Source organism: Ahaetulla prasina, chromosome 7 (genome assembly GCF_028640845.1).
Source record: "Ahaetulla prasina isolate Xishuangbanna chromosome 7, ASM2864084v1, whole genome shotgun sequence".
Lineage (NCBI taxonomy): Eukaryota > Metazoa > Chordata > Lepidosauria > Squamata > Colubridae > Ahaetulla > Ahaetulla prasina.
In genome coordinates, this window is record NC_080545.1 from 73,864,548 (window position 1) to 73,885,418 (window position 20,871).

At 37.8% G+C, this 20,871-nt stretch overlaps 2 protein-coding genes across 5 annotated transcripts in view; both read right to left on the reverse strand.

Annotated features, from left to right (window-relative positions):
- Positions 1 to 1,538, reverse strand: part of RFX4 (regulatory factor X4) — a 91,188-nt gene extending 89,650 nt beyond the window's left edge. The window contains exon 1 of the mRNA XM_058191676.1: positions 1,304 to 1,538. Coding sequence (XP_058047659.1) covers positions 1,304 to 1,538 — 235 coding nt within the window. The remainder of the gene's footprint in view (positions 1 to 1,303) is intronic.
- A 5,910-nt stretch (positions 1,539 to 7,448) lies between these two features.
- Positions 7,449 to 20,871, reverse strand: part of POLR3B (RNA polymerase III subunit B) — a 79,307-nt gene continuing 65,884 nt past the window's right edge. For all 4 annotated transcript variants that reach the window (XM_058190195.1, XM_058190194.1, XM_058190193.1 and 1 more), the window contains one exon: positions 7,449 to 8,075. In XM_058190195.1, the coding sequence (XP_058046178.1) occupies positions 7,946 to 8,075 (130 nt within the window). In that variant the 3' untranslated portion in view covers positions 7,449 to 7,945. The remainder of the gene's footprint in view (positions 8,076 to 20,871) is intronic.

Genomic DNA, 20,871 nt, shown 5'->3' on the forward strand with positions numbered 1-20,871 from the left:
TACTCCAAATTAAATTTATTTTACTTGTTCTTCTAACATATCCTGTTCCAGCAAATACTGATAAATTTTCCTTATTGCCTTCTCCTCTGTTCTTAATAAAATTTTATCTAATTCTGTTAGCTCTATTTTTATGCCCCATTCTTTCTTGTCTGTCATGTATTTGATTGTACTTGAGAGATATGCCCACCATTCACGTTCGATTCCTTCCTCATTCAATTTATTCCTGGATTTCAATTCTCCTTTCATTTAACAAATCTTTATATGTAATTAAGTCTTCCTGACTTAATAAAATTTGGGTGTGTGAGCATCTCCAATGTGGATATCCAATTCAGAACTTCCATATAATTACATTGCTTAGTTTTAACCCACACGTCTAAAAGTGCCCATCTGATAAAATGCTTCTGGAAGTACCGGTGAACCTTGTATTTCTCTTCCCAGATGATAGCGTGTCACACTATCTGCATGTCATAGCCTTCCAGCATTAACAGCCTCCTATTTTTTAGATGTATCCAGTCACTCACACATACTAGTGTTGCTGCTTGATGATATTTTTTCCAGTCTGGAAGGCCAAATCCCCTTCTTTCCTTAGCATCCTGTAATAGTTTTAGTTTGATTCTCGGTTTTCTACCTTGCCAAATGAATTTCGATATAATTTTGTCCAAATTTGTAAAAAAATCCTTTTTTAATCTGATTGGTATGCATTGAAATAGAAAGAGTATTTTGGGTAAAGCATTCATCTTTATGGTTGCAATTCTTCCCATAGAGTTGCAAATTTTTCCACCTATCTAAATCCATTTTAATTTGTTCAATTAACTTATTGAGGTTGTCCCCTTTGAGTGTAATACATCTCACAGTCATTTGAATTCCTAAATACCTCACTTTTTTTTGTTGTCTGAATGTTTAGTTTCCCAGCCAATTCCTTTTCTTGCAATTTAGTCATATCTTTTACTAGCATTTTCATTTTCTCCTTATTTATCTTCAATCCCGCTACTTCCCCATATTCTCCCAGTACCTCCATTAGCCTTACACCAGAGTGTAGGGGCTCTTCTATGATAAAGACAAGGTCGTCTGCGAAGGCCTGTACTTTAAAAATTTCTTTCTAATTTCTAAACCTTTAATTTGGTCGTCTACCCAAATTATTCTAGTCATAATTTCTAATTATACTATAAACAACAACGGCGATAGTGGACAACTTGTCTTGTGCCTTTTTGAATTTGGAAATTTTTAGTTGTTTCTCCATTAACTACTACTTTGGCTTCCTGTTTCAAATAAATTGCTTTAAACATGTTTATAAAATTCTCACCAAATTCCATATAATGTAGCTGGTTCAACATAAACTCGCATTTAACATTGTCAAATGGTTTTTGTGCATCAACAAATATTAACACCATTTGCTTTTCATTGTGTACCTCATAGTACTCTAAGATACCATTCAAAGATAGAATTGCTATTTCTTCCTGTGAGTCTCTACCTATATCTAGATCTTGTCCCCTTTGTTGGTCTAGCCTCTTTATATTTTTTGAGCCTACCTTCATCATATTGTCTATTATCTACTTTTTCTCTTCTTCCACTTTCCTTTTCTCTAGTTTGGGGTTCCTTTGCTTCTGTTGCCTGCACTCTTATTTCACCTTCTTCTCTTTCTTCTAACTCTTCATCACTACCGAAATTCTGCCTATAGAATTCTGTTTTGTCTATCGTATCTAATCTGAATCTTTTTTCTTATCATGACACCATGATTTCTTCTGGTGTCAACCATCAAAAATTGATGTTTTGTCTTGTTAATTTAGAAGTTAAAGGTTGATATGGTCATCTTAAATCTCTCACACTTCTAGGCACTTGTTTGAGTACCACTAATTGTCTTCCTCTGTGTTGTAAAGGATCATCTCTTGTTCTGTATAATATCTCATCCCAAACTGATTTCTTGACAAATCTAATGTGAACTTCTTTGGGTTAAGTAATGCCTTCTTGCGTAATTAGTGTGAATCCTATAAATCTCATCCATCTCATTCGCCATCTCCTCTTTTCCAATTCCTAGGGCTCTTGCTAATAAGTCCTCCATCATCTCCGGTAGGCCTTTGTCTTCTCTCACATTTTGGAAGTGTAAGTAGTGGGCTGCCTTTTCTGTTTCCAGGAAGATAACTGTCGTTTCTAACTCTTTATTTGCTTGTATTAATCTTTCATTCATTTCATCTACTCTTTTCTCCTCCTTTCCCATTCTCTCTTCCATCTCTTGTAGTTTCTGCTCATTCTTCATGATTTGTTGTTGAAAGCATTCAAATTTCCCATCCATCGATTTCATCTTTTCTTTAAGTTCTCCAGTGTCACTCCTCACTTCCCCTATCTCTTTCTTCAAGTCTTCATGATTTTTCAACATTAAGTCCTGCATTGATTGTAGCATCAGTTGTAGGTCTTTAAACGAATTAAATCTTTCCCATTGCATCATCACCTTTGTCCTGCAAGGCTCAATTCAACTGTTGTAGTTTGGGCTGCCTGCTTCCTTCCTGTACAAATTCTCGTTAAATTAGGAATATTTGTCACCTTTAACTCTAATTTAAACCTATTTCCCCCCTTGTTTGTAATCTTGTACTTCCATCCAGCATTCCCAAACTATAAATTAATCTATCCGATGCCTACTCGCCACAAAATGTATGTTATTATATCTATCAATAATATATTAAAATAAATTCTGTACAAAACATAGTAAGTCTTGTGAAATCAAATTGTATAATGCATAGTACAATAGATATTGCTAAATATAAAACACTATTAACAAAAGATACTTAAATGATTTATAGGTTTAAATATTTGTATTAAACTATAGTTCTAAATCGTCTATCTATTACAGCAGTCAATAGCAGGAATAAGTTGATAAAGGTATAAATTGTAGTCACTTATATTACTGATAATGTTAAGAGTGCTAATAATTTCTTCTTGATGCAATGTCCACCGTCTAATTTGCAGTTAATCTTCTATATGTATATAGTCATTGTGCACACAAAATCAACAAAGTCAACAAGTGTAGACAGTCTCTCACCCTCACTGTACAATCAATTTTTTATTTTTATGTAGCTTCTTTTAGTCCTTTAAATCAACACGTTCTTATTTAAGCTGCTTTATTTATTTTCTTAGGCAATTACGTTTTAGTCCACAGTCTTTCCTTCTCTCTGGAGCAAAATTCTTCTAGTTCTTTTATTTTATTAGTTTTAATTGTCTTTCTTCCTCTGTAGTTTATATCTGATTTCTTCTTGGTCAGTAGGTGTCTCCCTTGCCTCACTTTATGTTACTCAGCATTCATTCCTTATTCAAGATGTCCACCTCCTCTGATTTGTCAGCACTTTCACTTTCCAACTTCGAATTGTTTTAGTTCCTTAGTATAAAGTCGTTGAAAACAAGAGAAACCACCCTTAATCTTTTTTCCTTTCACAGCCAATAATGACACACATTGCAGTAAACCCTTCTAAGCCCAAACTTGCTTTTTGCCGCTATATCATGGAGAGAAAAACTTACTTCCCTCCTTCTTCCTGGTGCCCCTTTTCTCCTCTTCCCTTTTCAGAAATCTTCCGAAGGTCTCTCGGATCACTCACAAGAGGTTGCCAAGATCAAATTTCACCAGGTTCGTCTCACTGTTGTCCTGCTACTTCACCGCTATCTTTGTCCAGCTGTCTGTTGTCATTTCTTCGCAGCTACCATTGTGGGCCATTTCCTTCCCCCGACCAGCTTCTCCAAGGCTTTCCTGCCGACTGATGTCCCAGCTCCGCAGGGCGCCTCTTTCTCCTGACACCCCCCCCCGAGGGATCTGGGACTCCGTAAAGTCCGCCGCTCAGTTAGAAGCGGCTGTAAAAGCAGTTCTTTGAGATGGAGAGTCGTCTTACACAGTGTTTCTCTTTGACAGCTGGCCCCCTTTCCAGCCATTTTTCTCATGTTATCAATAACTTGTAATTCATTTCTATTTCTGAGGGCAATTTCTAGCCCTAGCAACCTCTGGATTTGTGGATTTCAACTCTCACAATTCCCCAGCTAGCTTGACTATTGTTAAAAAATCTAGTTAAAAATCCACATACTTGCAAATTGCCAAGATTGGCAGGATATACAAGTTATTAGTTATTCTAAACCCAATTTTCTGCCATCTACAAAGTTCATAATCATTCTCTCCTCTTCCTTATCCAAGCAACAAAGCACAAATATTGCACAGTATAAAATCCCGAACTGAAATTTGGGGGACCATATTTGAAACTTCTGTGATACAGAACCATTAATGAATTCTCTTGCAAGATGATTTTGTCTTTTTTTCACAAAACCTTTACTGAATTTCAAAAGAATATAAAATACAAGAAAGCCTCAAAGAAAAGTTGGAAAGAGAAAAAGGAGGAGCAAGGAAAAAACAAAATACATATTTGGAGATTCAGAAATATATAGCTGTAGAATTCACATCCTAAGGGAATCCTAAGATAGCCTGAATCAGACGGCTATCAATTGGAAACAACTGCACTCGCAATTTTGGGAGACTGGAGGTGATAGGAGAATTATAAGAAGTTCGGCCACTGTAGCAAACACTTGACTTGGGAGACAGCATTGAACAAACCTACCAGGAAATAGTCCTGGAGAAACATGCTATTTTCTGTTTTCTGATTTAGAGTACAGGGCCAAAAGGATATGGCTATGCAAAATTAAAACTACAAGTAATTTACATTTCCAGGCACTTTTCAAATCGTTCATTCTTTTTTTGAATGGCATCTGTTGTTAGGACTTCTAACTGTCCATCTTTGAAAATTCCTTTTTTACGACCCTGTAGTTCCTATTTGGAGTAAAGTCACAATATGGATGGAGCTGAGCATTTACTGGCTGGATGCCCTTCCTGATGCCTTCACACAGTTCGCAGTATATATTTTTTCTTTGTGGTCTAGGAGAAAAACATCTGCTGCTACCTAGGATTGAACTCCGAACCTTACATGAAGTGAGCGTCTTCGCCGCTAGGCCACCACTTCGTTCTAACTGTCCATCTTTAAATGTTATATTAATTCTAAGGAATACTCTGCTTTCTTGGCACAATCATTTGTTGATAACAAAATACTTTTCCTTTTTGAGATAGTACATTTGCAGTTCACAATATCACAGTGTGGATTGTGATTCCTTAAAGTAGTGGTATCAGAAATACTTTCTCCAGTTGCTAATGATGTCAGGAACAGAATATAAAATCATAGGGCTGGAAGGGATCTGGAGGTCATGCTCAGGACAGGAGACTATTATACTATCTTGGTCAAATGATTGCTCAGTCTATTTATAAAAACCTCCAGTGATGGAGCACCCATAACTCTGAGAGGCAAACTATTCCTTTGATTAATAGTTCTCACTATCAGAAAATTTCTCCTTACTTCTATATTGGATCTCTCTTTAACAAGCTTCCACCCGTTATTTCTTGTCCTGCCCTCTGGTGCATTGAAGAATACATGAATTTCCTCTTCTCTGTGACAACCCTCAAGTACTGGAAGACGGTTATCATGTCCCCTCTAATCCTCTTCCTCCATAGGCTAGACATACCTAGCTCTTTCAAAAGTTTGTCATAAAATGCATAAAAAGCAGCATAAAAGCACATCCAATATTTCAACTGCTCCCAATCTATATGGTTACATTAATACATTTGTGCTGTAGCAGAGCAGATGAAATAATTTATGTATGAAACCATAAAGAATGCTAAAGATTTTGCCCATTTGGGCAACGTCAAGTTCTAAAGATATCAGGCTGGCTGTATTATTTGATTTTAATAAAACTTAGAGCAATGTTAAGAAGATTCAAAAGCTGAAAAAGCTAATGAGAAATGAAAACCTCAATGGGTGGGTTTTCCTAAACAAAAAACAAAACAAAAACAAAAAAAACCCCACACCAGGTGATATTGCAATTATAAGTGCAAACAATTCTCATGAGGAAAGAATCCAGAAAAGGCCAAAGTAACTACATTAAGCACTTAGTGAAGCTTGGAAAATAAGTGAGATAGAAAAGGTGAAAAGATGGGAGAGACATCAAGAAGGAATATATAAAGAAAGCTGGAATGGTAGCAATGATATCACGACAGTTTAAGCTTAGAAAGAGCTGAAGTGGACAATGGATGTTAAGAACGAGTTAGGGATATCATGCAGAGCATAGTTTCTGGAATTCTTTCTTATCCCTTAATAGAAGCTTTGCAGTGACCAGGAGGGTAGATGGAGGGAGCTTAAGCTGTCAGGCTTTTGAGCCACTGCCTAATTATTTCTCCCTTAGGGATGGCTCTGGTTGTTTTTTGTTTTTTTTCTGGATTTATTTCTTCACAGCCCTAGCTGGATCTGACCCATTTTCAAACTCAATGCCACTTTTTTTTGGTTACACCAATTTTGGCTTTGTTTTGTTTTCTCCAATGAAGAAAGCTAACTATTACCCAACTCTACAGTGGCTAAAGGAGGAGAAATGCCCCTGTGTTTAAAAGAATGCAGATTGTGGAAATTGCACATTTGCCAGTTTGTAGGATTGTTCTAGAGAACATCAACAAGACATATAAGTACTTAAAAAACCACAATTCAATAATTATAATAATTGAATTAAATAATAATTCAATAATCCAGAATGGATTTGTCAAGCCCAAGTCTTGAAGACTGGACTTTTTTAAAAAAAAAATATCTCTGTATTCTCTATTCCTTAAAGATCATGGGAATTCTACGGGTGTAACTTATCTTGATTTCAGCAAAGCATTTGTCATAGTACCTGTGACATTTTGATTAGTGTGCCAGGTAACTGTGCAATAAATAGCATGACAAATATGTGAACACATAGTTGGCTTGAAAATCTTCTTGAAAGATTTCATTTCTACTTGGAAACCACTTTTGGACTTTTTGCTTGAAATGGAGAAACAAAATTTTAATCTTGGGATTAGAAATGTGTATCATTGCAGAAGTACTGTGTACTATGGTTTAGTCTAGTTCAAGGAGTCTTTGAATGTCATATTTGGATTTGCAAAGGAAGTCTGAAGTTATTTTTTTCTATAGTTTTTTCTCTTCTTGCCTACACCCCCTAATTCTATAGAACATCACAGTCAAGAAAGGGCTGCCTATTTTACAACAGATGGCTGCCTCAATCCTGTTTACTACTATTAATAATATTGTTATGCCATATAGTTATATTTAGTTATTTAGTTATATTTATATTTAGTTATATTTTAAATTCTAAATTTTATATTTCTAAATTTTATATGAATTTTAATCGGGTTTTTAGATTTTAAATGTTTTAAAGTTTCGGCCAACTGTATAATAAGTTTTTAAATTTTGTTCTTAATTGTATATTGTTTGTGTTTTTATTCTGGCTGTACACCGCCCTGAGTCCTTCAGAAGAAGGGCGGTATAGAAATCTAATAAATAATAATAATAATAATAATAATAATAATAATATAGACACATAAAGACATTTAGCCACTAAAACCAACATTGGACAATAAGTTTTTATTAATTTCCAATCTCAGTGAATAACATTTAAAAAAAACTATACTTGGTACGGGAAAAGAACCTCCACTTATTAAAAATTACATTTCAGTCACCAAAGCATCAAAAGTTGGTCCTTTAAACTTCATTGATTTTAACAGTGTAGTGCTACTCCAAATGTTTATTTATTTATATATACTTGTACTTATGTTGCTTGTTCTGTTACAAATGGCTGATCTTCCTCTAAGTTCAAAGGATACCAAGATGCTGCATCTATTTCCTTTTCCATCTTCTATACAAAACCTCTTGTTGTTTGTCACAGATAAACACAGCTTGAGTCTTGCCCTTGCAGCTTCTAACATTCTTTTGAGGACTGTTTCCCAGCCAAAGAGGGAAAAGAAAACCAAGAGGAACTTATGGCCTATGTGATTTAGCACTTCCACTTCCACTTGAACTTGTTCTGATTACATTTCCGCCAGCCTCTTTCTTTGCTCGTCATTCGTTTATTCATTGTACTTGGACAATTTTAATCTGGGTATAATGTTCATAGATTGAAGTTCTTGGAAGAGAAGCTTACATGCGTATGGTATACGCAGAGAAGAGACATGGCATGACGATTTGCAGTAATGGCACCTAAAAGATAGGAAAAATAGGGTGTTATTTTCCTCACACATTATTCAAACACCTCACGAGTACCACAATCATTATACATTACCTTCATTTTATGTCCCATGATTCTCAGCACAATAGCAATAAAAGGCAAGTTACATGGGGAACAGTGGCCTTAATAAATGTAACCATAAATCAACAAGTACAAGAATTTTCCCCAAAAGTTTTAAAAAATGAAAGTCTGCCTCCATTTCTAAAGATAGCAGAGAAAGAATTCTGTAAATGTTGGGCTCCATTCCATAAAAGACCTGTTTTCATTCTTGGCTCCCCAAACTGGCTCTCTTGTTAAATAATAATAAGATTCTCTTCTTAGAATTTACATAAAAACCTTACAAGAGGCACAATTATGCAAATATTTTGCAGGACAGACAGTTTAGTAGAAGAGCTAAAGTTTCTACCTATATTACATGCTACAGACTATCTATGACGGTGGCCCCCAGCCTTTTGGACACCAGGGACTGGTTTCACAGAGAGAGATTTTCCACAGACCGGAGAGGATGTGACTTCGTGTGTTGCTTGCATCCCGCAGATGGGGCTTCAGTTGTTTGTGCAGCCCAGTTTCTGGCATGCCACGGGCCAGTGTCAGTCCACAGACAGGGGTTGGGGATCCCTGATCTATGGAACATTACAACCAGGTGAACCCTTAAGTCAATGGAACAGCTTGCCTCCCAAAGTTGTGGGTGCTCCATTGCTGAGGTTTTCAAGGAAAGAATGGACAACCATTTGCCAGAGATAGAATACGGAATTCTGTTCTGGGTAAGGATTGGACTAGAAGACTCCAAAGACCCTTCCAGTCCTATGGTTCTAAAAAAAGACAAAGTGGTATCTAAACCCCTAGAACCGTGATGGCAAACCTATGGCACGTGTGCCACAGGTAGCATGTGGAGCCATATCAGTGGGCACACAAGCGTTGCCCTAGCTCAGCTGCAGCACGCATACGCGCACTAGCCAGCTGATTTTCGGGCCTTCCGGAAGTCGGGAAACAGGCTATTTCTGGCCTCCAGAGGGCCTCCGGGGATGGGTGGGGAAGGCCCGTTTTTTGTTCTCTCCAGGCTCCAGAGGCTTTCTAAGAGCCTAGGGAGAGCAAAAAACGGGCCTATCAGTCCCACCAGAAGTCAGCAAATGGGCCATTTCTGCCTCCAGAGGGCCTCTGGGAGGCTGGGAAAGGCTGTTTTCGCCCTCCCCAGGCTCTAAAAAAGCCTCTGGACTTTGGGGAGACTGAAAAATGCGCCTACCATGCCATTGTGTGCCAAAAGTGAAGGGAGTGCAAGATGCATTGCGCGCTCATGCGCGGGGAAGAGGTGCATTGAATTATAGGTGTGGGCACATGCATGCGCAATCCCCTTGCGCTCCCCCCGCTTTTGGTACACAATGGCAAAAAGATTAGCCATCACTGCCCTAGAAGCCACTGCAGAATCTTCTCCCCAAGTCAAAGTTACAATTTCCAGCTGCCTAAAGGGTTACTTTATCCTATGTCCTATGTTCTTAAGTGTTGGAAAAAAGGGTGGTAGTTGCAGTTGCTAGCCATAGTAAAGTTGACTGGCCCTAGCAGTCTTCCACTCCTAAAATCCATTATTAGAGACAAAGGAGCATGCTAATTTATTTAACTAGATACTTATTTATTGGGCTAGTTCAACTTAATATATGAAGTTCAAGCTTTCCATCCCAAATGTTATCTCCCATATTCTTCGAAGTGAAACATTCTAGCTACTCTCTCACATCCCCAAAACCAAATGGAACATCGAGATATTGTCACAGTGAGATTAAATTCTACATCCAGTTAACATAAGAACAGACTATGGGATGTAAGAGCGCACAATCTGTGTAAATACATTACACAAAGTCAGCTATAAGTGAAATGTCTATAGAGATTCTCAATCATCCAAGTCTTGGTTGTCCCAAAGGTGCTTTTCCAAAAGGCAAATGGACTTTCTTGGTTTTTGCTTTGAAAATGTTTTGCTTTTCATCCAAGAACTGAAGAAATTTCTTGGATGAGAAGCAAAATGTTTCCAAAGGGAAAACAATAACAACAATAAAGTCCAGTTGCCTTTTAGAAAAAGCATCCTTGGGACAATTACTGAGATTCATTCAAAACTTATGTTTTATATTATTTTAGACCACGAGAAGTTCAAAAATAGAAAAAATGGAGGTTCATCTATAAATAACACATTATTAGTAGACAATAGAAGTTAGATATTGATGTATTGTCAAGGCTGACTAACTTTTGACTGTGGGCACCTTTGTACTTTGGGGTCACCATCATAAACTCTAGTGGTAGCATTCCAGAAACTCCACCATTTTAAATTTCTTCCAGAATTTGAAGAGATGCTACTACATTCCAGTACATTCTGTTCTGACCTAGGCTCCCGTAACAAGCAGAAGGCAGGAACTGATCCCAGCAAAACCTTTTTTATTTACATGACTGTGAGTTACGTTTATTCACAGTCAGCAAGGTTTGTCCAAACGGTTTTTCAAAGGAATATTTCTCAACACACCTTATCTTGTTTGGCAAGCTGCCACGTAACTTGTTTCCAACCGCAGTAAAAGGCAAAACTTGGCAAAGAGTCTCTCAGAGTCTTGGAATGAATGAATGGTTTCCTGCAAAAGTCCACTCCCTGTTCACTCCTCTTTTATTTCCTATGGGAGGGGCCAATCACCTCCAAGATGTGGCTTTAATTGCGAGTTGACCCTGCTTTCTGAGTTGTTCGTCTTCTGGTAGCTCTGCACATGTGCCCTCTGGGAATGGGCTCCAGCTGTTCCTCTGCCTTGCTGCTGTCTCGCTCCCTCTCTGCCTCCGATGCAGAGCCCTCGTCTGAGCTTTCCCCAGCCCCCAGGACTAGTCCAAGTTCCTCCCCAACCTCCTCACTGTCCGACTCTGCTGCCAACTCTGCTGGCCACCGGCAGGCCACAACACATTCAGCAAATTTAGGCAAGTGTTTTAAGACTTGGTGGGCCAAAGGGATATTGCAATGATGGACATTATGACATTATGTAGCTTGAAAAAATATGACTGGTAATCTCAGATGTTGAGGTAGTCCTCTTGTATATTTGGTGTATATAGTTGAGATAGTATATAGTTCTCCCGTATATTGTGTATACTTATTGTACATTGTGTATTGTATATGGGGAATTTGGGATCAAATCATGCTATCTATGATGCAAGTGAAATATTGAAGAAGGTATTCCTTTTGGGATACTACAATTTCTGTACATTTAAATACATGATAGATGAAAGTGTGATCCCAATTAGCCAATTCTAACTTTTAGGATGGACCACTTTGAATGTTGAACTCGCTTCCCCTCCCCTTCAATTCTACTGTTAATCAACCTATGGTAACATTTAATGGACACGGATGTGCTAACATATTGGTGGCGCCCTTTAAGTGCTGTGAGAGCCTCAGCTGCAGTTCTCCATTACCAAGGAAACTCTCAGTCAGTGGCACAGAAATGTTAATTATAGTATTCCAATTTAGGGCTGAAGAATGAGATTTCCCTTCAATCTTAATTTGTGCGCCAATGAATGGCCCAACCTGTACTTGCTAGAGCAGAGACGAAAGAACAATACCCTGAAACCCATCAACAACAACAATACACCCACCCACCCACCCCCGATAATGCCTATCCAAAAAGCTCACTAATTCAGCCACCAGGGTTTCACTCATCGTTTTTAAGGACAATTTCGAAACAAAAGTTTAAAGCGAGAAGGATGACTTCTTGAATGTTATTTACCAATGTGTACAATGAGATTAAAATTACTCTTCAGTTGACACAATAGGAAGGCATAGGAATACTGACAATCTAAAAAAACAATCCCAGAGAGTACTGCCGACAGCGATGACACAGCTATGCTTCAAAACAGCTGACAATTATTAAAATGCAAAATACTGAAATTGAAAAACACGAGTTGAAATCAAGGCCAAAATTAACCAACAATTAAGAGCCTGGTGAAGAGATGTGGAAAAAACGTCTTTTCTGCCTAGAACAGGAATGAGCACCTGTTGGCTGGGCAATGAAAACTGGGCAGAACCAGGGTTTTCTTGATTTTTTTTCCTTATCCCCCTATCCCTTTTGTCTTTTCTTAAAACTACATTAAGCCCATGCGGCAACCTAGCCACAATTTTTAAAAGTTTTCCACTTCAAAATGAACAAAAATTATGTGATTAATCTTTGGCAATAAGGGATAGTTTTAGGTTTTCCTTCCCCCAAAGGGCTAAGGATCACATGAGGCTTTGCAACATGAGATGGCTTAATCTTAATTTACAGATTGCCAATATACTTTTCAAGAAAAAAAAACTGAAGCAATTTTTAAAAAAATGCAAATTACCATTACCACAGGCATTTTGTTTTGTTGCTTTTCTAGAAAATTGGAGACCCAAAAATATGTTAGAAGGGATTATGCTCATAGCAGGACAAATTCCAAGATGATATTCCTATAGATTATTCTTACTGATAAATTTTGCATATCAGATGACTACAAAGGGCTGAGATTCTCTTGATACCTATTGTTCATCTAAAATCATACATTATTCTTTACTTAACTGTAAAGGACTACATCGATTTTAAAATAGTAGAAAATCTGTTTCTTAAATTTTACAAAATATGCCTATTTTTTATACTTTATATACTTTATAACACAAAGTCTCAAAAGAACTCCAAATATAAGTTTTGCATATGTCAGAGAAAGAAGGAAATCGTTGTGGAATGAGCAAAGAATGAATTTTTATTTAGCATACATTGTTAAGCTTGGTTGCAATAAAACAACTTTCCTCAAATTGCTCTCTTCTACATGAATAGATTATAACACCCAGTCTTTAGTTAGCACTGAACTGATTTGCCAGGAATTTTAGGAGTTGTTGGGTTCTTAGTGCACTGATAATGATAATAATGAAATGTCCTCAGGAAAACAACCAAGCTCAGAAGACATAAGAATCCAACATCTGAAAAGACATCACCCTAATGTGTGTAATGTTTAAAGATTCACTGTAAGTGAAATACTGGAACTCCAATTAACACGTTACAATTCTATAGCTTTTATTGCCATAATACATGCAGACATCTGATAAACTCTAGACTGAACATACAGTTTCAATCTCTTACGGTGTGATGTTCCAAATAACTAATGCATTCAGAATTCCCAAGCAGAGTTTATCATGGATTGCTGTATCTTTAAAGGAGCATTCTCTGAAATAAACAAGAATAAACAATTCACAAGAACAGTCCTCCCCTCCTCTGCTCTCAACAGAATATCTTATGCCACCAGGCTTGAAATTTTGGGCTTAGACAACTTAGAACTATGTTGCCTTTGATCTGACCTAAGCGTAGTACATAAAATTATCTGCTAAAACGTCCTACTACCAATGACTACTTCAGCTTCAACCATAACAATACAAGAGGACACAACAGATACAAACATAAGATAAACCGCTCCAAACTTGATTGCAGAAAATATGACTTCAGCAACAGAGTGGTCAATGCCTGGAATGCGCTACCTAACTCTGTGGTTTCTTCCCCAAACCCCCAAAACTATAACCTTAGATTGTCTATTGTAGACCTCATCCCCTTCTTAAGAGGTCTTTAAGGGGCGTGCATAAGTGCACTAACATACCTACCATCCCTGTCCTAATGTCCCCATTTATTCGTATCCATTTCATGTATTCATAATCATATTTATACTTATATCTGTAATATTAAATATGCTTGACAAAATAAATAAATAAAAATAAATAAACAATATATTGCGAAGAATTAGTTCAACACCAGAAGTAACTTGTCTTTTGTAAGCAATAAAATTATTATTTTTTATTTATTTATTATTTTTTATTTATTTTTTATTTGCATTTATATCCCGCCCTTCTCCGAAGACACAGGGCGGCTTACACTATGTCAAGCAATAGTCTTCATCCATTTGTATATTATATACAAAGTCAACTTATTGCCCCCAACAATCTGGGTCCTCATTTTACCTACCTTATAAAGGATGGAAGGCTGAGTCAACCTTGGGCCTGGTGGGGCTTGAACCTGCAGTAATTGCAAGCAGCTGCTGTTAATAACAGATTGTCTTACCAGTCTGAGCCACAGAGACCCTATAATTAAATCTACCTATTATGACATTTGCTGAATTTTCAACATTTGGTTGCCATTTCCTTGACAGTTTCAATCTGAGTGCCATTCGATCCAAGTACTATGGGAAGCATCAAATACAATCTTTACTTGAAATACTTTTCTGATTCCTAATTCTGGGCTTTACCCCTACATCCAATAGTTTCCTTTTCTACTTTCCCTATTGTTTTTTCCCCAAGGCATGCTAATTTATACAGCAATTCCTCACTAAAGCTGGACTTACTGGCAAAGGCCTTTTAGAGGTCTGGAGTTGCTATAATTGCCTAGCTTCTATTGTGTTGCTCATTAAAGGGCTGCTTGGCTCCTATTATTGACAGACAGAGCACATAATCTCCTAATAACTGGATAACAAACCCAATTATAGGTTATGATCACCATCAGATAGCGTAAGACCAGAATTACTTCCTTTGAACATATTTTCCATATTTGCGTAGTGTAACTCACAGCAGAAAACAACTTTTCTAAATGTTCTACAAAATGAATGGCAAGATATTATTTTTTTTAGTTTTTCCTGTTTGAAATGCAATCCTTTCATGCAATAAATTACCTTAGCAGTGGGTAGAATTTTTCTGCATTTGTATTTAGCACCTCATTTACAGCTTTCAATTACCTTCTTTTTACATTAGTTCTACAGGTCACCTCTTTAACCACCATAATCACAGCTTTTAGAGGGGCAAATTGAGAACTTTTATGTCTCACTTTCACTGGGTAACTTTTCTGATATTAAATTTTGTGTGCTACAATGCACAATTTTTTTCTAAATAATTGTATACGCAAATCATATGCAATGTTAACTGTTATTCCCTAATTCAATGCAACTTCTCATTGTAACTCTATTGTAATTATTTCTCACAAAACTAGAATCAAAATTGAAGATCTTAGGTCTTATAAAAGAGCTAATTAGTGCCAACAGGTAGCCACTACAATTTCTTTGATCTCATCCATCAGTCCAATCTGTTGCCTCCTCCTTCCCTGAAACTTCCCTCAAAAAATCCATGATCTGTTCCCATCACATATCCAAAGCACCTGACTTTCTACTTCCTGTTTAATTGGTCCAGGGAAGAGTCTATTCTTTTTCTTACATTTCATCATTTTCTCAGCAGGTGTTTGCTATTTCCATAATTGTTTTATCCAATTTGCTTCTATTATCTGTCACATACAAGATTACTCTTGAGTATACCTCCCCCTTAAATAACCAAATTTCCTAAGATTTCTCTAAACTTCTTCAAACATTACCTACTTTTATTTTCTTCTACTGTCCCTTCATTTGTTAATATTTTTGACAGAGATCATCTTTCCTTGCTCCTTGAAGTTTGCATTATTACATATCTTTCTTGTTGCCTAAGATTTTTATATTTGGGTATTTTTTTGCCATGATAATACCTGGCTCTGAAAGGCAATTGTTGGTTTCCCCTTTCAATTATAGGAATATACTTGCATTTTCATTTGATGATGTCTCATATCTCTTTCAAGAATTCCTCAGTTATCTTTTTACATAAAATAAGCACACTTAATATGTCCCATAGTTAATTTTTTATTATAGTTGCATGTCCTCTAGAGGATAAGCAGGTTGGAACCTAGCTAAAAGCTAAATCTATATTTCCCAAAACTACATGATCTTTAGACTATACTAGTATTTCAAAATAATATCATAGAAGAAGCAAAGGGAAACCACTTCTATACAATTGCCAAGAAAATTGCATTAATATGAAGTCACCAGGAGTCAATTTGAAGGTGATTGCCCTTTTAAAACATTTAAAATATGCTTGTATAGGACAATGTGGGCTGTTCATATCGGTACTAATGGGATGGAACTACGTAAAAGCTTATATAATAGTTTCTTTGCCAATTTCAGTTTCCCATAAGCCTGAATATTTTATGTCCATTATGAAGAGGCTTAAAATAAATAGATGGGTTTCTAACCAAGCAGAAAATAAGCTTTGGGCTTTTTCTCTTGTCAGCAGCCATGCCATCCCTTGCTCAGTCCAGTTTGGCATCTAGATGCCTGTCATAGGAGAGTTTCATTATGAGACTTTTCCTCCTGACTTTTATTTTTGACAACTGAGAACAAGGCACTTATACAGTGGTGCCTTGGTACTCAACTGCTTTGAAACTCATTGAACTGGGTACTCAACATACATTTTGACATGAACATTTTGTCCTGGTACTCATCATTTGTTTACTACTCAACGCACAAGCTAGAACTTGTCAGTGTCAGCTGACTTGCGACTCACTATATTATTCCTTATAGGAAAAATCTGTTTGGTACTTCCTGGAACCAATTAACGATGAGTATTAAGGTAATACTTTAAAGCTAAGTGAGGGACAATGGAACCAATCAATGGGACATAGTTAATTTAAAAGGGCCTAAGGAAATGGCACAGTAGAAGGAGGCAGGGTTCAATCCTCAAAACAGGGTGAAGAAATCTAAAGAGATAAACTTCGTGGCTCAGGCCAAAGTCTAACCCAACTGACAAGATCTGTTTAGAAATGATGGTGTTTAGTAAAAGGAAAGATTTTTTTTTCTCTTACAACCAGAGCTCCTGTCAGCTTCCCTGGCCAGAGAGCTGTTTCTGATTCTCCTATCCCAAATTTGGCATCTTCATGGGTATAGTATCACTTGAAGCCTTAGAGGGCTGGATACCAGCTCAGTGCTTCTCTATTCAATTCCCTTGAAACAATATGAAATAATAAAGTATACTATTTGTATTATTTTCAGGAAGCCTGATGGAATTGGATGAAAAGGATATAAATATCTCTGTTCTTATTTTCCCCAGGCTAACTATTATATCCTTTCAGATGAAGAATCTAGGAATTCTCTAAAATTTTGCTTCAGGTGCTTCTTTTCTTAGCATTTAATTTTTTTCATAGACATTGTCCTTTCCTCCTGCAAATCCCTTTCTACCTATTGGTAAAATGCAGGTAAAAGGGAAACAATAAGGTCAATAAAGAAAAACTGATTCCACACTTACATTGGAGAAATTTTACATCTATCACCCTTCTCCAACCAAAAGATATAATTTGTAATAAACCAACCTTCTTCGTGGGATCTAATCTAATCTGAATTTTCTCTTAAATATTGCCATCAAGTGGAATTTAGGCAGCCCACCTTCTTGGTAGTAGCTCCTGCTGTTTGAAACATTCTTGCTCAAGGTCAGGCAGAACCCCACCCTTCCAAAAAAGCCTTGAAGATCTGGCTTTTCCCACAAACACTGAGACAGTATGTGTTTGTAAGGCAAGAAAGCTGTCTATTGGATATGAGGATATTGGGAGTTTTTAATGTTTGTTTATTGCTTTTTATTGCTTTATTATTGTTTGTAAACCACTCTGGGTTATGATATGCAAGAAGGGTAGTTATATTGATCTTTAAATAAATAAATAACATTTTAGATAGAAGAGGACATTGATCTAGCTTCTCCTATCTTTTCCAGGAAAAAGAAAGGCTATTTGTAGCACAGGCAGTACAAGTAATCGCATTATAGTATAATTCCTACATTCAACTAATGGACCTTTTTATCTCTGTCAAGTTTAGGCTTTTAAAAAAAGTATTGGAAGATGTCCAGAGAAGTAGATGTATTTCCAAAATACATCTACAGTATATATTCTAAAGACACAAAGGTAAAGGGTGATGAAGAGTGAAGATGTGATTCTGCAGTTCTTGCACTCTGCTATGGCAGACCTGGGCATTTTACAGCCCTTGGGCCATAACTGGCCCTTTGGCTGCCTCTGTCTGGTTCAAGTGAGGTAAATCAGAAATTAGAAATCAAGCATAAATAAGTGGATGCAAGCACATAATACAACAGTGTTGCTTTTATTCTGAAGGTGGCTTCCCCCCCCCCCCGCCAATCTAGGCATGTCCATATGTGCCTATGCACCTTCACAGCCCTATTGGTTCAGCCCTCCACAACAGTCATGGTTTATCATATGGCCCTTGAGAAAATTAATTGCCCAATGCCAACACCTGTGTTATGGTCTCCAATTGAATCCTTAACTCAGAAGTGGAGAAGACAGACTTGATAGACTGGCAGCCTGAAGTGTTGGCAGTCAATCAGACACCTGTAGTCACCGAGTCTAAGCAGCTGAAATCCAATTTACATAATGAGGGGCTAGATTTTGGGAGGACACTAGTCCAAGAACCTAGCAGCAGCAACGAAGGCTGAGACACAGAGATCAACACACCACGTGAGAGGAGAGGACAGCAACACCTCTAATCACCACCTCCAGGCCTTTGTCCTCTGTTGAAATAACTTTCTGACTTCAGTCCTGGGCTCTTGCTAGCCTTGTTCCTTGCCCTGCATTTATTTATTTATTTATTTGCATTTATATCCCGCCCTTCTCCGAAGACTCAGGGCGGCTTACACTATGTTAGCAATAGTCTTCATTCTATTTGTATATTTATATACAAAGTCAACTTATTGCCCCCAACAATCTGGGTCCTCATTTTACCTACCTTATAAAGGATGGAAGGCTGAGTCAACCTTGGGCCTGGTGGGACTAGAACCTGCAGTAATTGCAGGCAGCTGCTGTTAATAACAGACTGCATTAGCAGTCTGAACCACAGAGGCATTGAGATCCTCAGCTTAATATTTCAATTGGCTGGTTGAATTCTCTGTGATGTTCCTACCCTGGACTGTAAGAGACGACATTTGTATTTCTACCTCTGCCTTTGTCCTGCTGACCACTCAAATCTGAAGGCAAGACACTGGGCTCTGGCAAATCACTCAGAGGTGGGTTTTAGCAGGTTCTGACCAGTTCTGGAGAACCGGTAATGAAAATTTTGAGTAGTTTGGAGAACCGGTAGTAAAAATTCTGACTGGCTCCGCCCTCATCTATTTTCTGCCTCCCAAGTCCCAGCTGATTGGGAGGAAATGGGGATTTTCCAGTATCCTTCCCCTGGAGTGGGATGGGAATGGAGATTTTATAGTATCCTTCCCCTGCCATGCCCACCAAGCCATGCCCACCAAGCCATACCCACAGAACTGGTAGTAAAATTTTTTGGAACCACTGAAACCACTCACTCAGTTACCAGCTGTTATCAGGAAGTTTATAACATGGTAGTAAAGCTTTTCAAATCTCTTAATTGCCTGGCATTTTGTCTGGCAGAGGATATAGCCAGGGAAGACAAAAGTGATCGCTGTGATGTTCCCATAAATATGTGGATTTTGAGTTTGAAATTAATACCATACCTAGGACTACCGACAAAAACAAATTTCATTTGGCCTGGAGGGAATGTAGGTAGCTCTAGGCACTCAGTGACTGAATTTTAGAAATATCCAGTCTGTATTAGGATTCTGAAACTAATTTGAATTTTCAGCACTATCAGAATGCCTAAATATTGGTGAGTTATGCTGCAAATCTGGGCTCTGCTTCATTTCTTGTCATCTCTCCTTGGGATCGCTTGATGATGACAATAATAACCCCATGGCATGGATTCTGCTCAAGAGGAGTCAGGGCATTTGCTGGCAAACTGCCTCACAATTTTGGTATTGTACTGTTATTTCGGGAGGAGACCGTCTTATCTGAGTACTTCTGTGAAATATGATTCTCCATGGTAAGCAAATGCTCAAACGTATAATTGCGCTACTCTTCGTGTACAAAGAAATGGAGTCCTGCTGGCCACCAGGAGTAAGGAGCGAATCGTGATGTCTTTTCATCTACCTAATAAGCCCATAACTCTGTAGGTTTCTAGGCAGACGTCAGCTGTACTTGTCCCGTAAACTCACTGCACTCATTCTTTAAACTACTCTCATTCCATCCAGTACCTGGAACCTTACCATTACTTTGCATCAGTACCTAGAACCCTGCAGTGTACTCTTGCAGTCAATGCTTGCCATGCCAGAGCAGATGGATCTCACAGGTGTCACTTGGAAGACAGAATCTTCCAAATTAATCTTTGATGAGCCATGAATTTAGCAGTTATACAAGTAAGGATCAGCCTGGGTCAGTCAGAGAACTAGCCACTTGATTATCCCCTAATCACAAAGCTTATAAAGAAATCCCCCTGGCTCAGTGATGAGACAATCCTTTGGTCTCATAAAGATATATAGTTAACTTTGAACCAAGAAGGTTAGAAATATGCTTGAAAATTCACATATTTTTAGGCAGTAAGGCTAATGCTTGATGCCAGACTACCATTGCCGTTGTCACAGCAGCTTCCACAGGGTCTTCTGGGACTTCCATTGTAAGTGGTTGTTTATATTTTCAGCATTCCTGCCTTGGGAAACTCTAGTTCCCAACTACCTCCTGCATTGAAGATCAAATTATTATTATGTTAAATGCATCCTAAAGACAAGCACCCATGAGCTATGAATGAGGAACAATGTGGCACCTGCCGCCAGCGAGGTTAGCAAAGATGTTTAAAAACATGTCCGCCAAATGTTGGAAATGTAATCAAATACTGGGTACGTATTATCACATGTGGTGGGTATGTCCCAAAGCAAAAAAAAAATATTGGACGAAAATGCATCCATGGTAGAAAAAATGTTAAAACAACATATAGATTATAAACACATGGCTGCCGAGAACGAGGCCGGGTAGGCAAGCGGTGGATTTGGGCGGCCATGTTTTAGGCTCGGAGGTGGGGCGATGAGTCGGCGTTTTTTTTCCGGCCGTTTCTCGGCCGATTCGCCTTGCCGGCTGG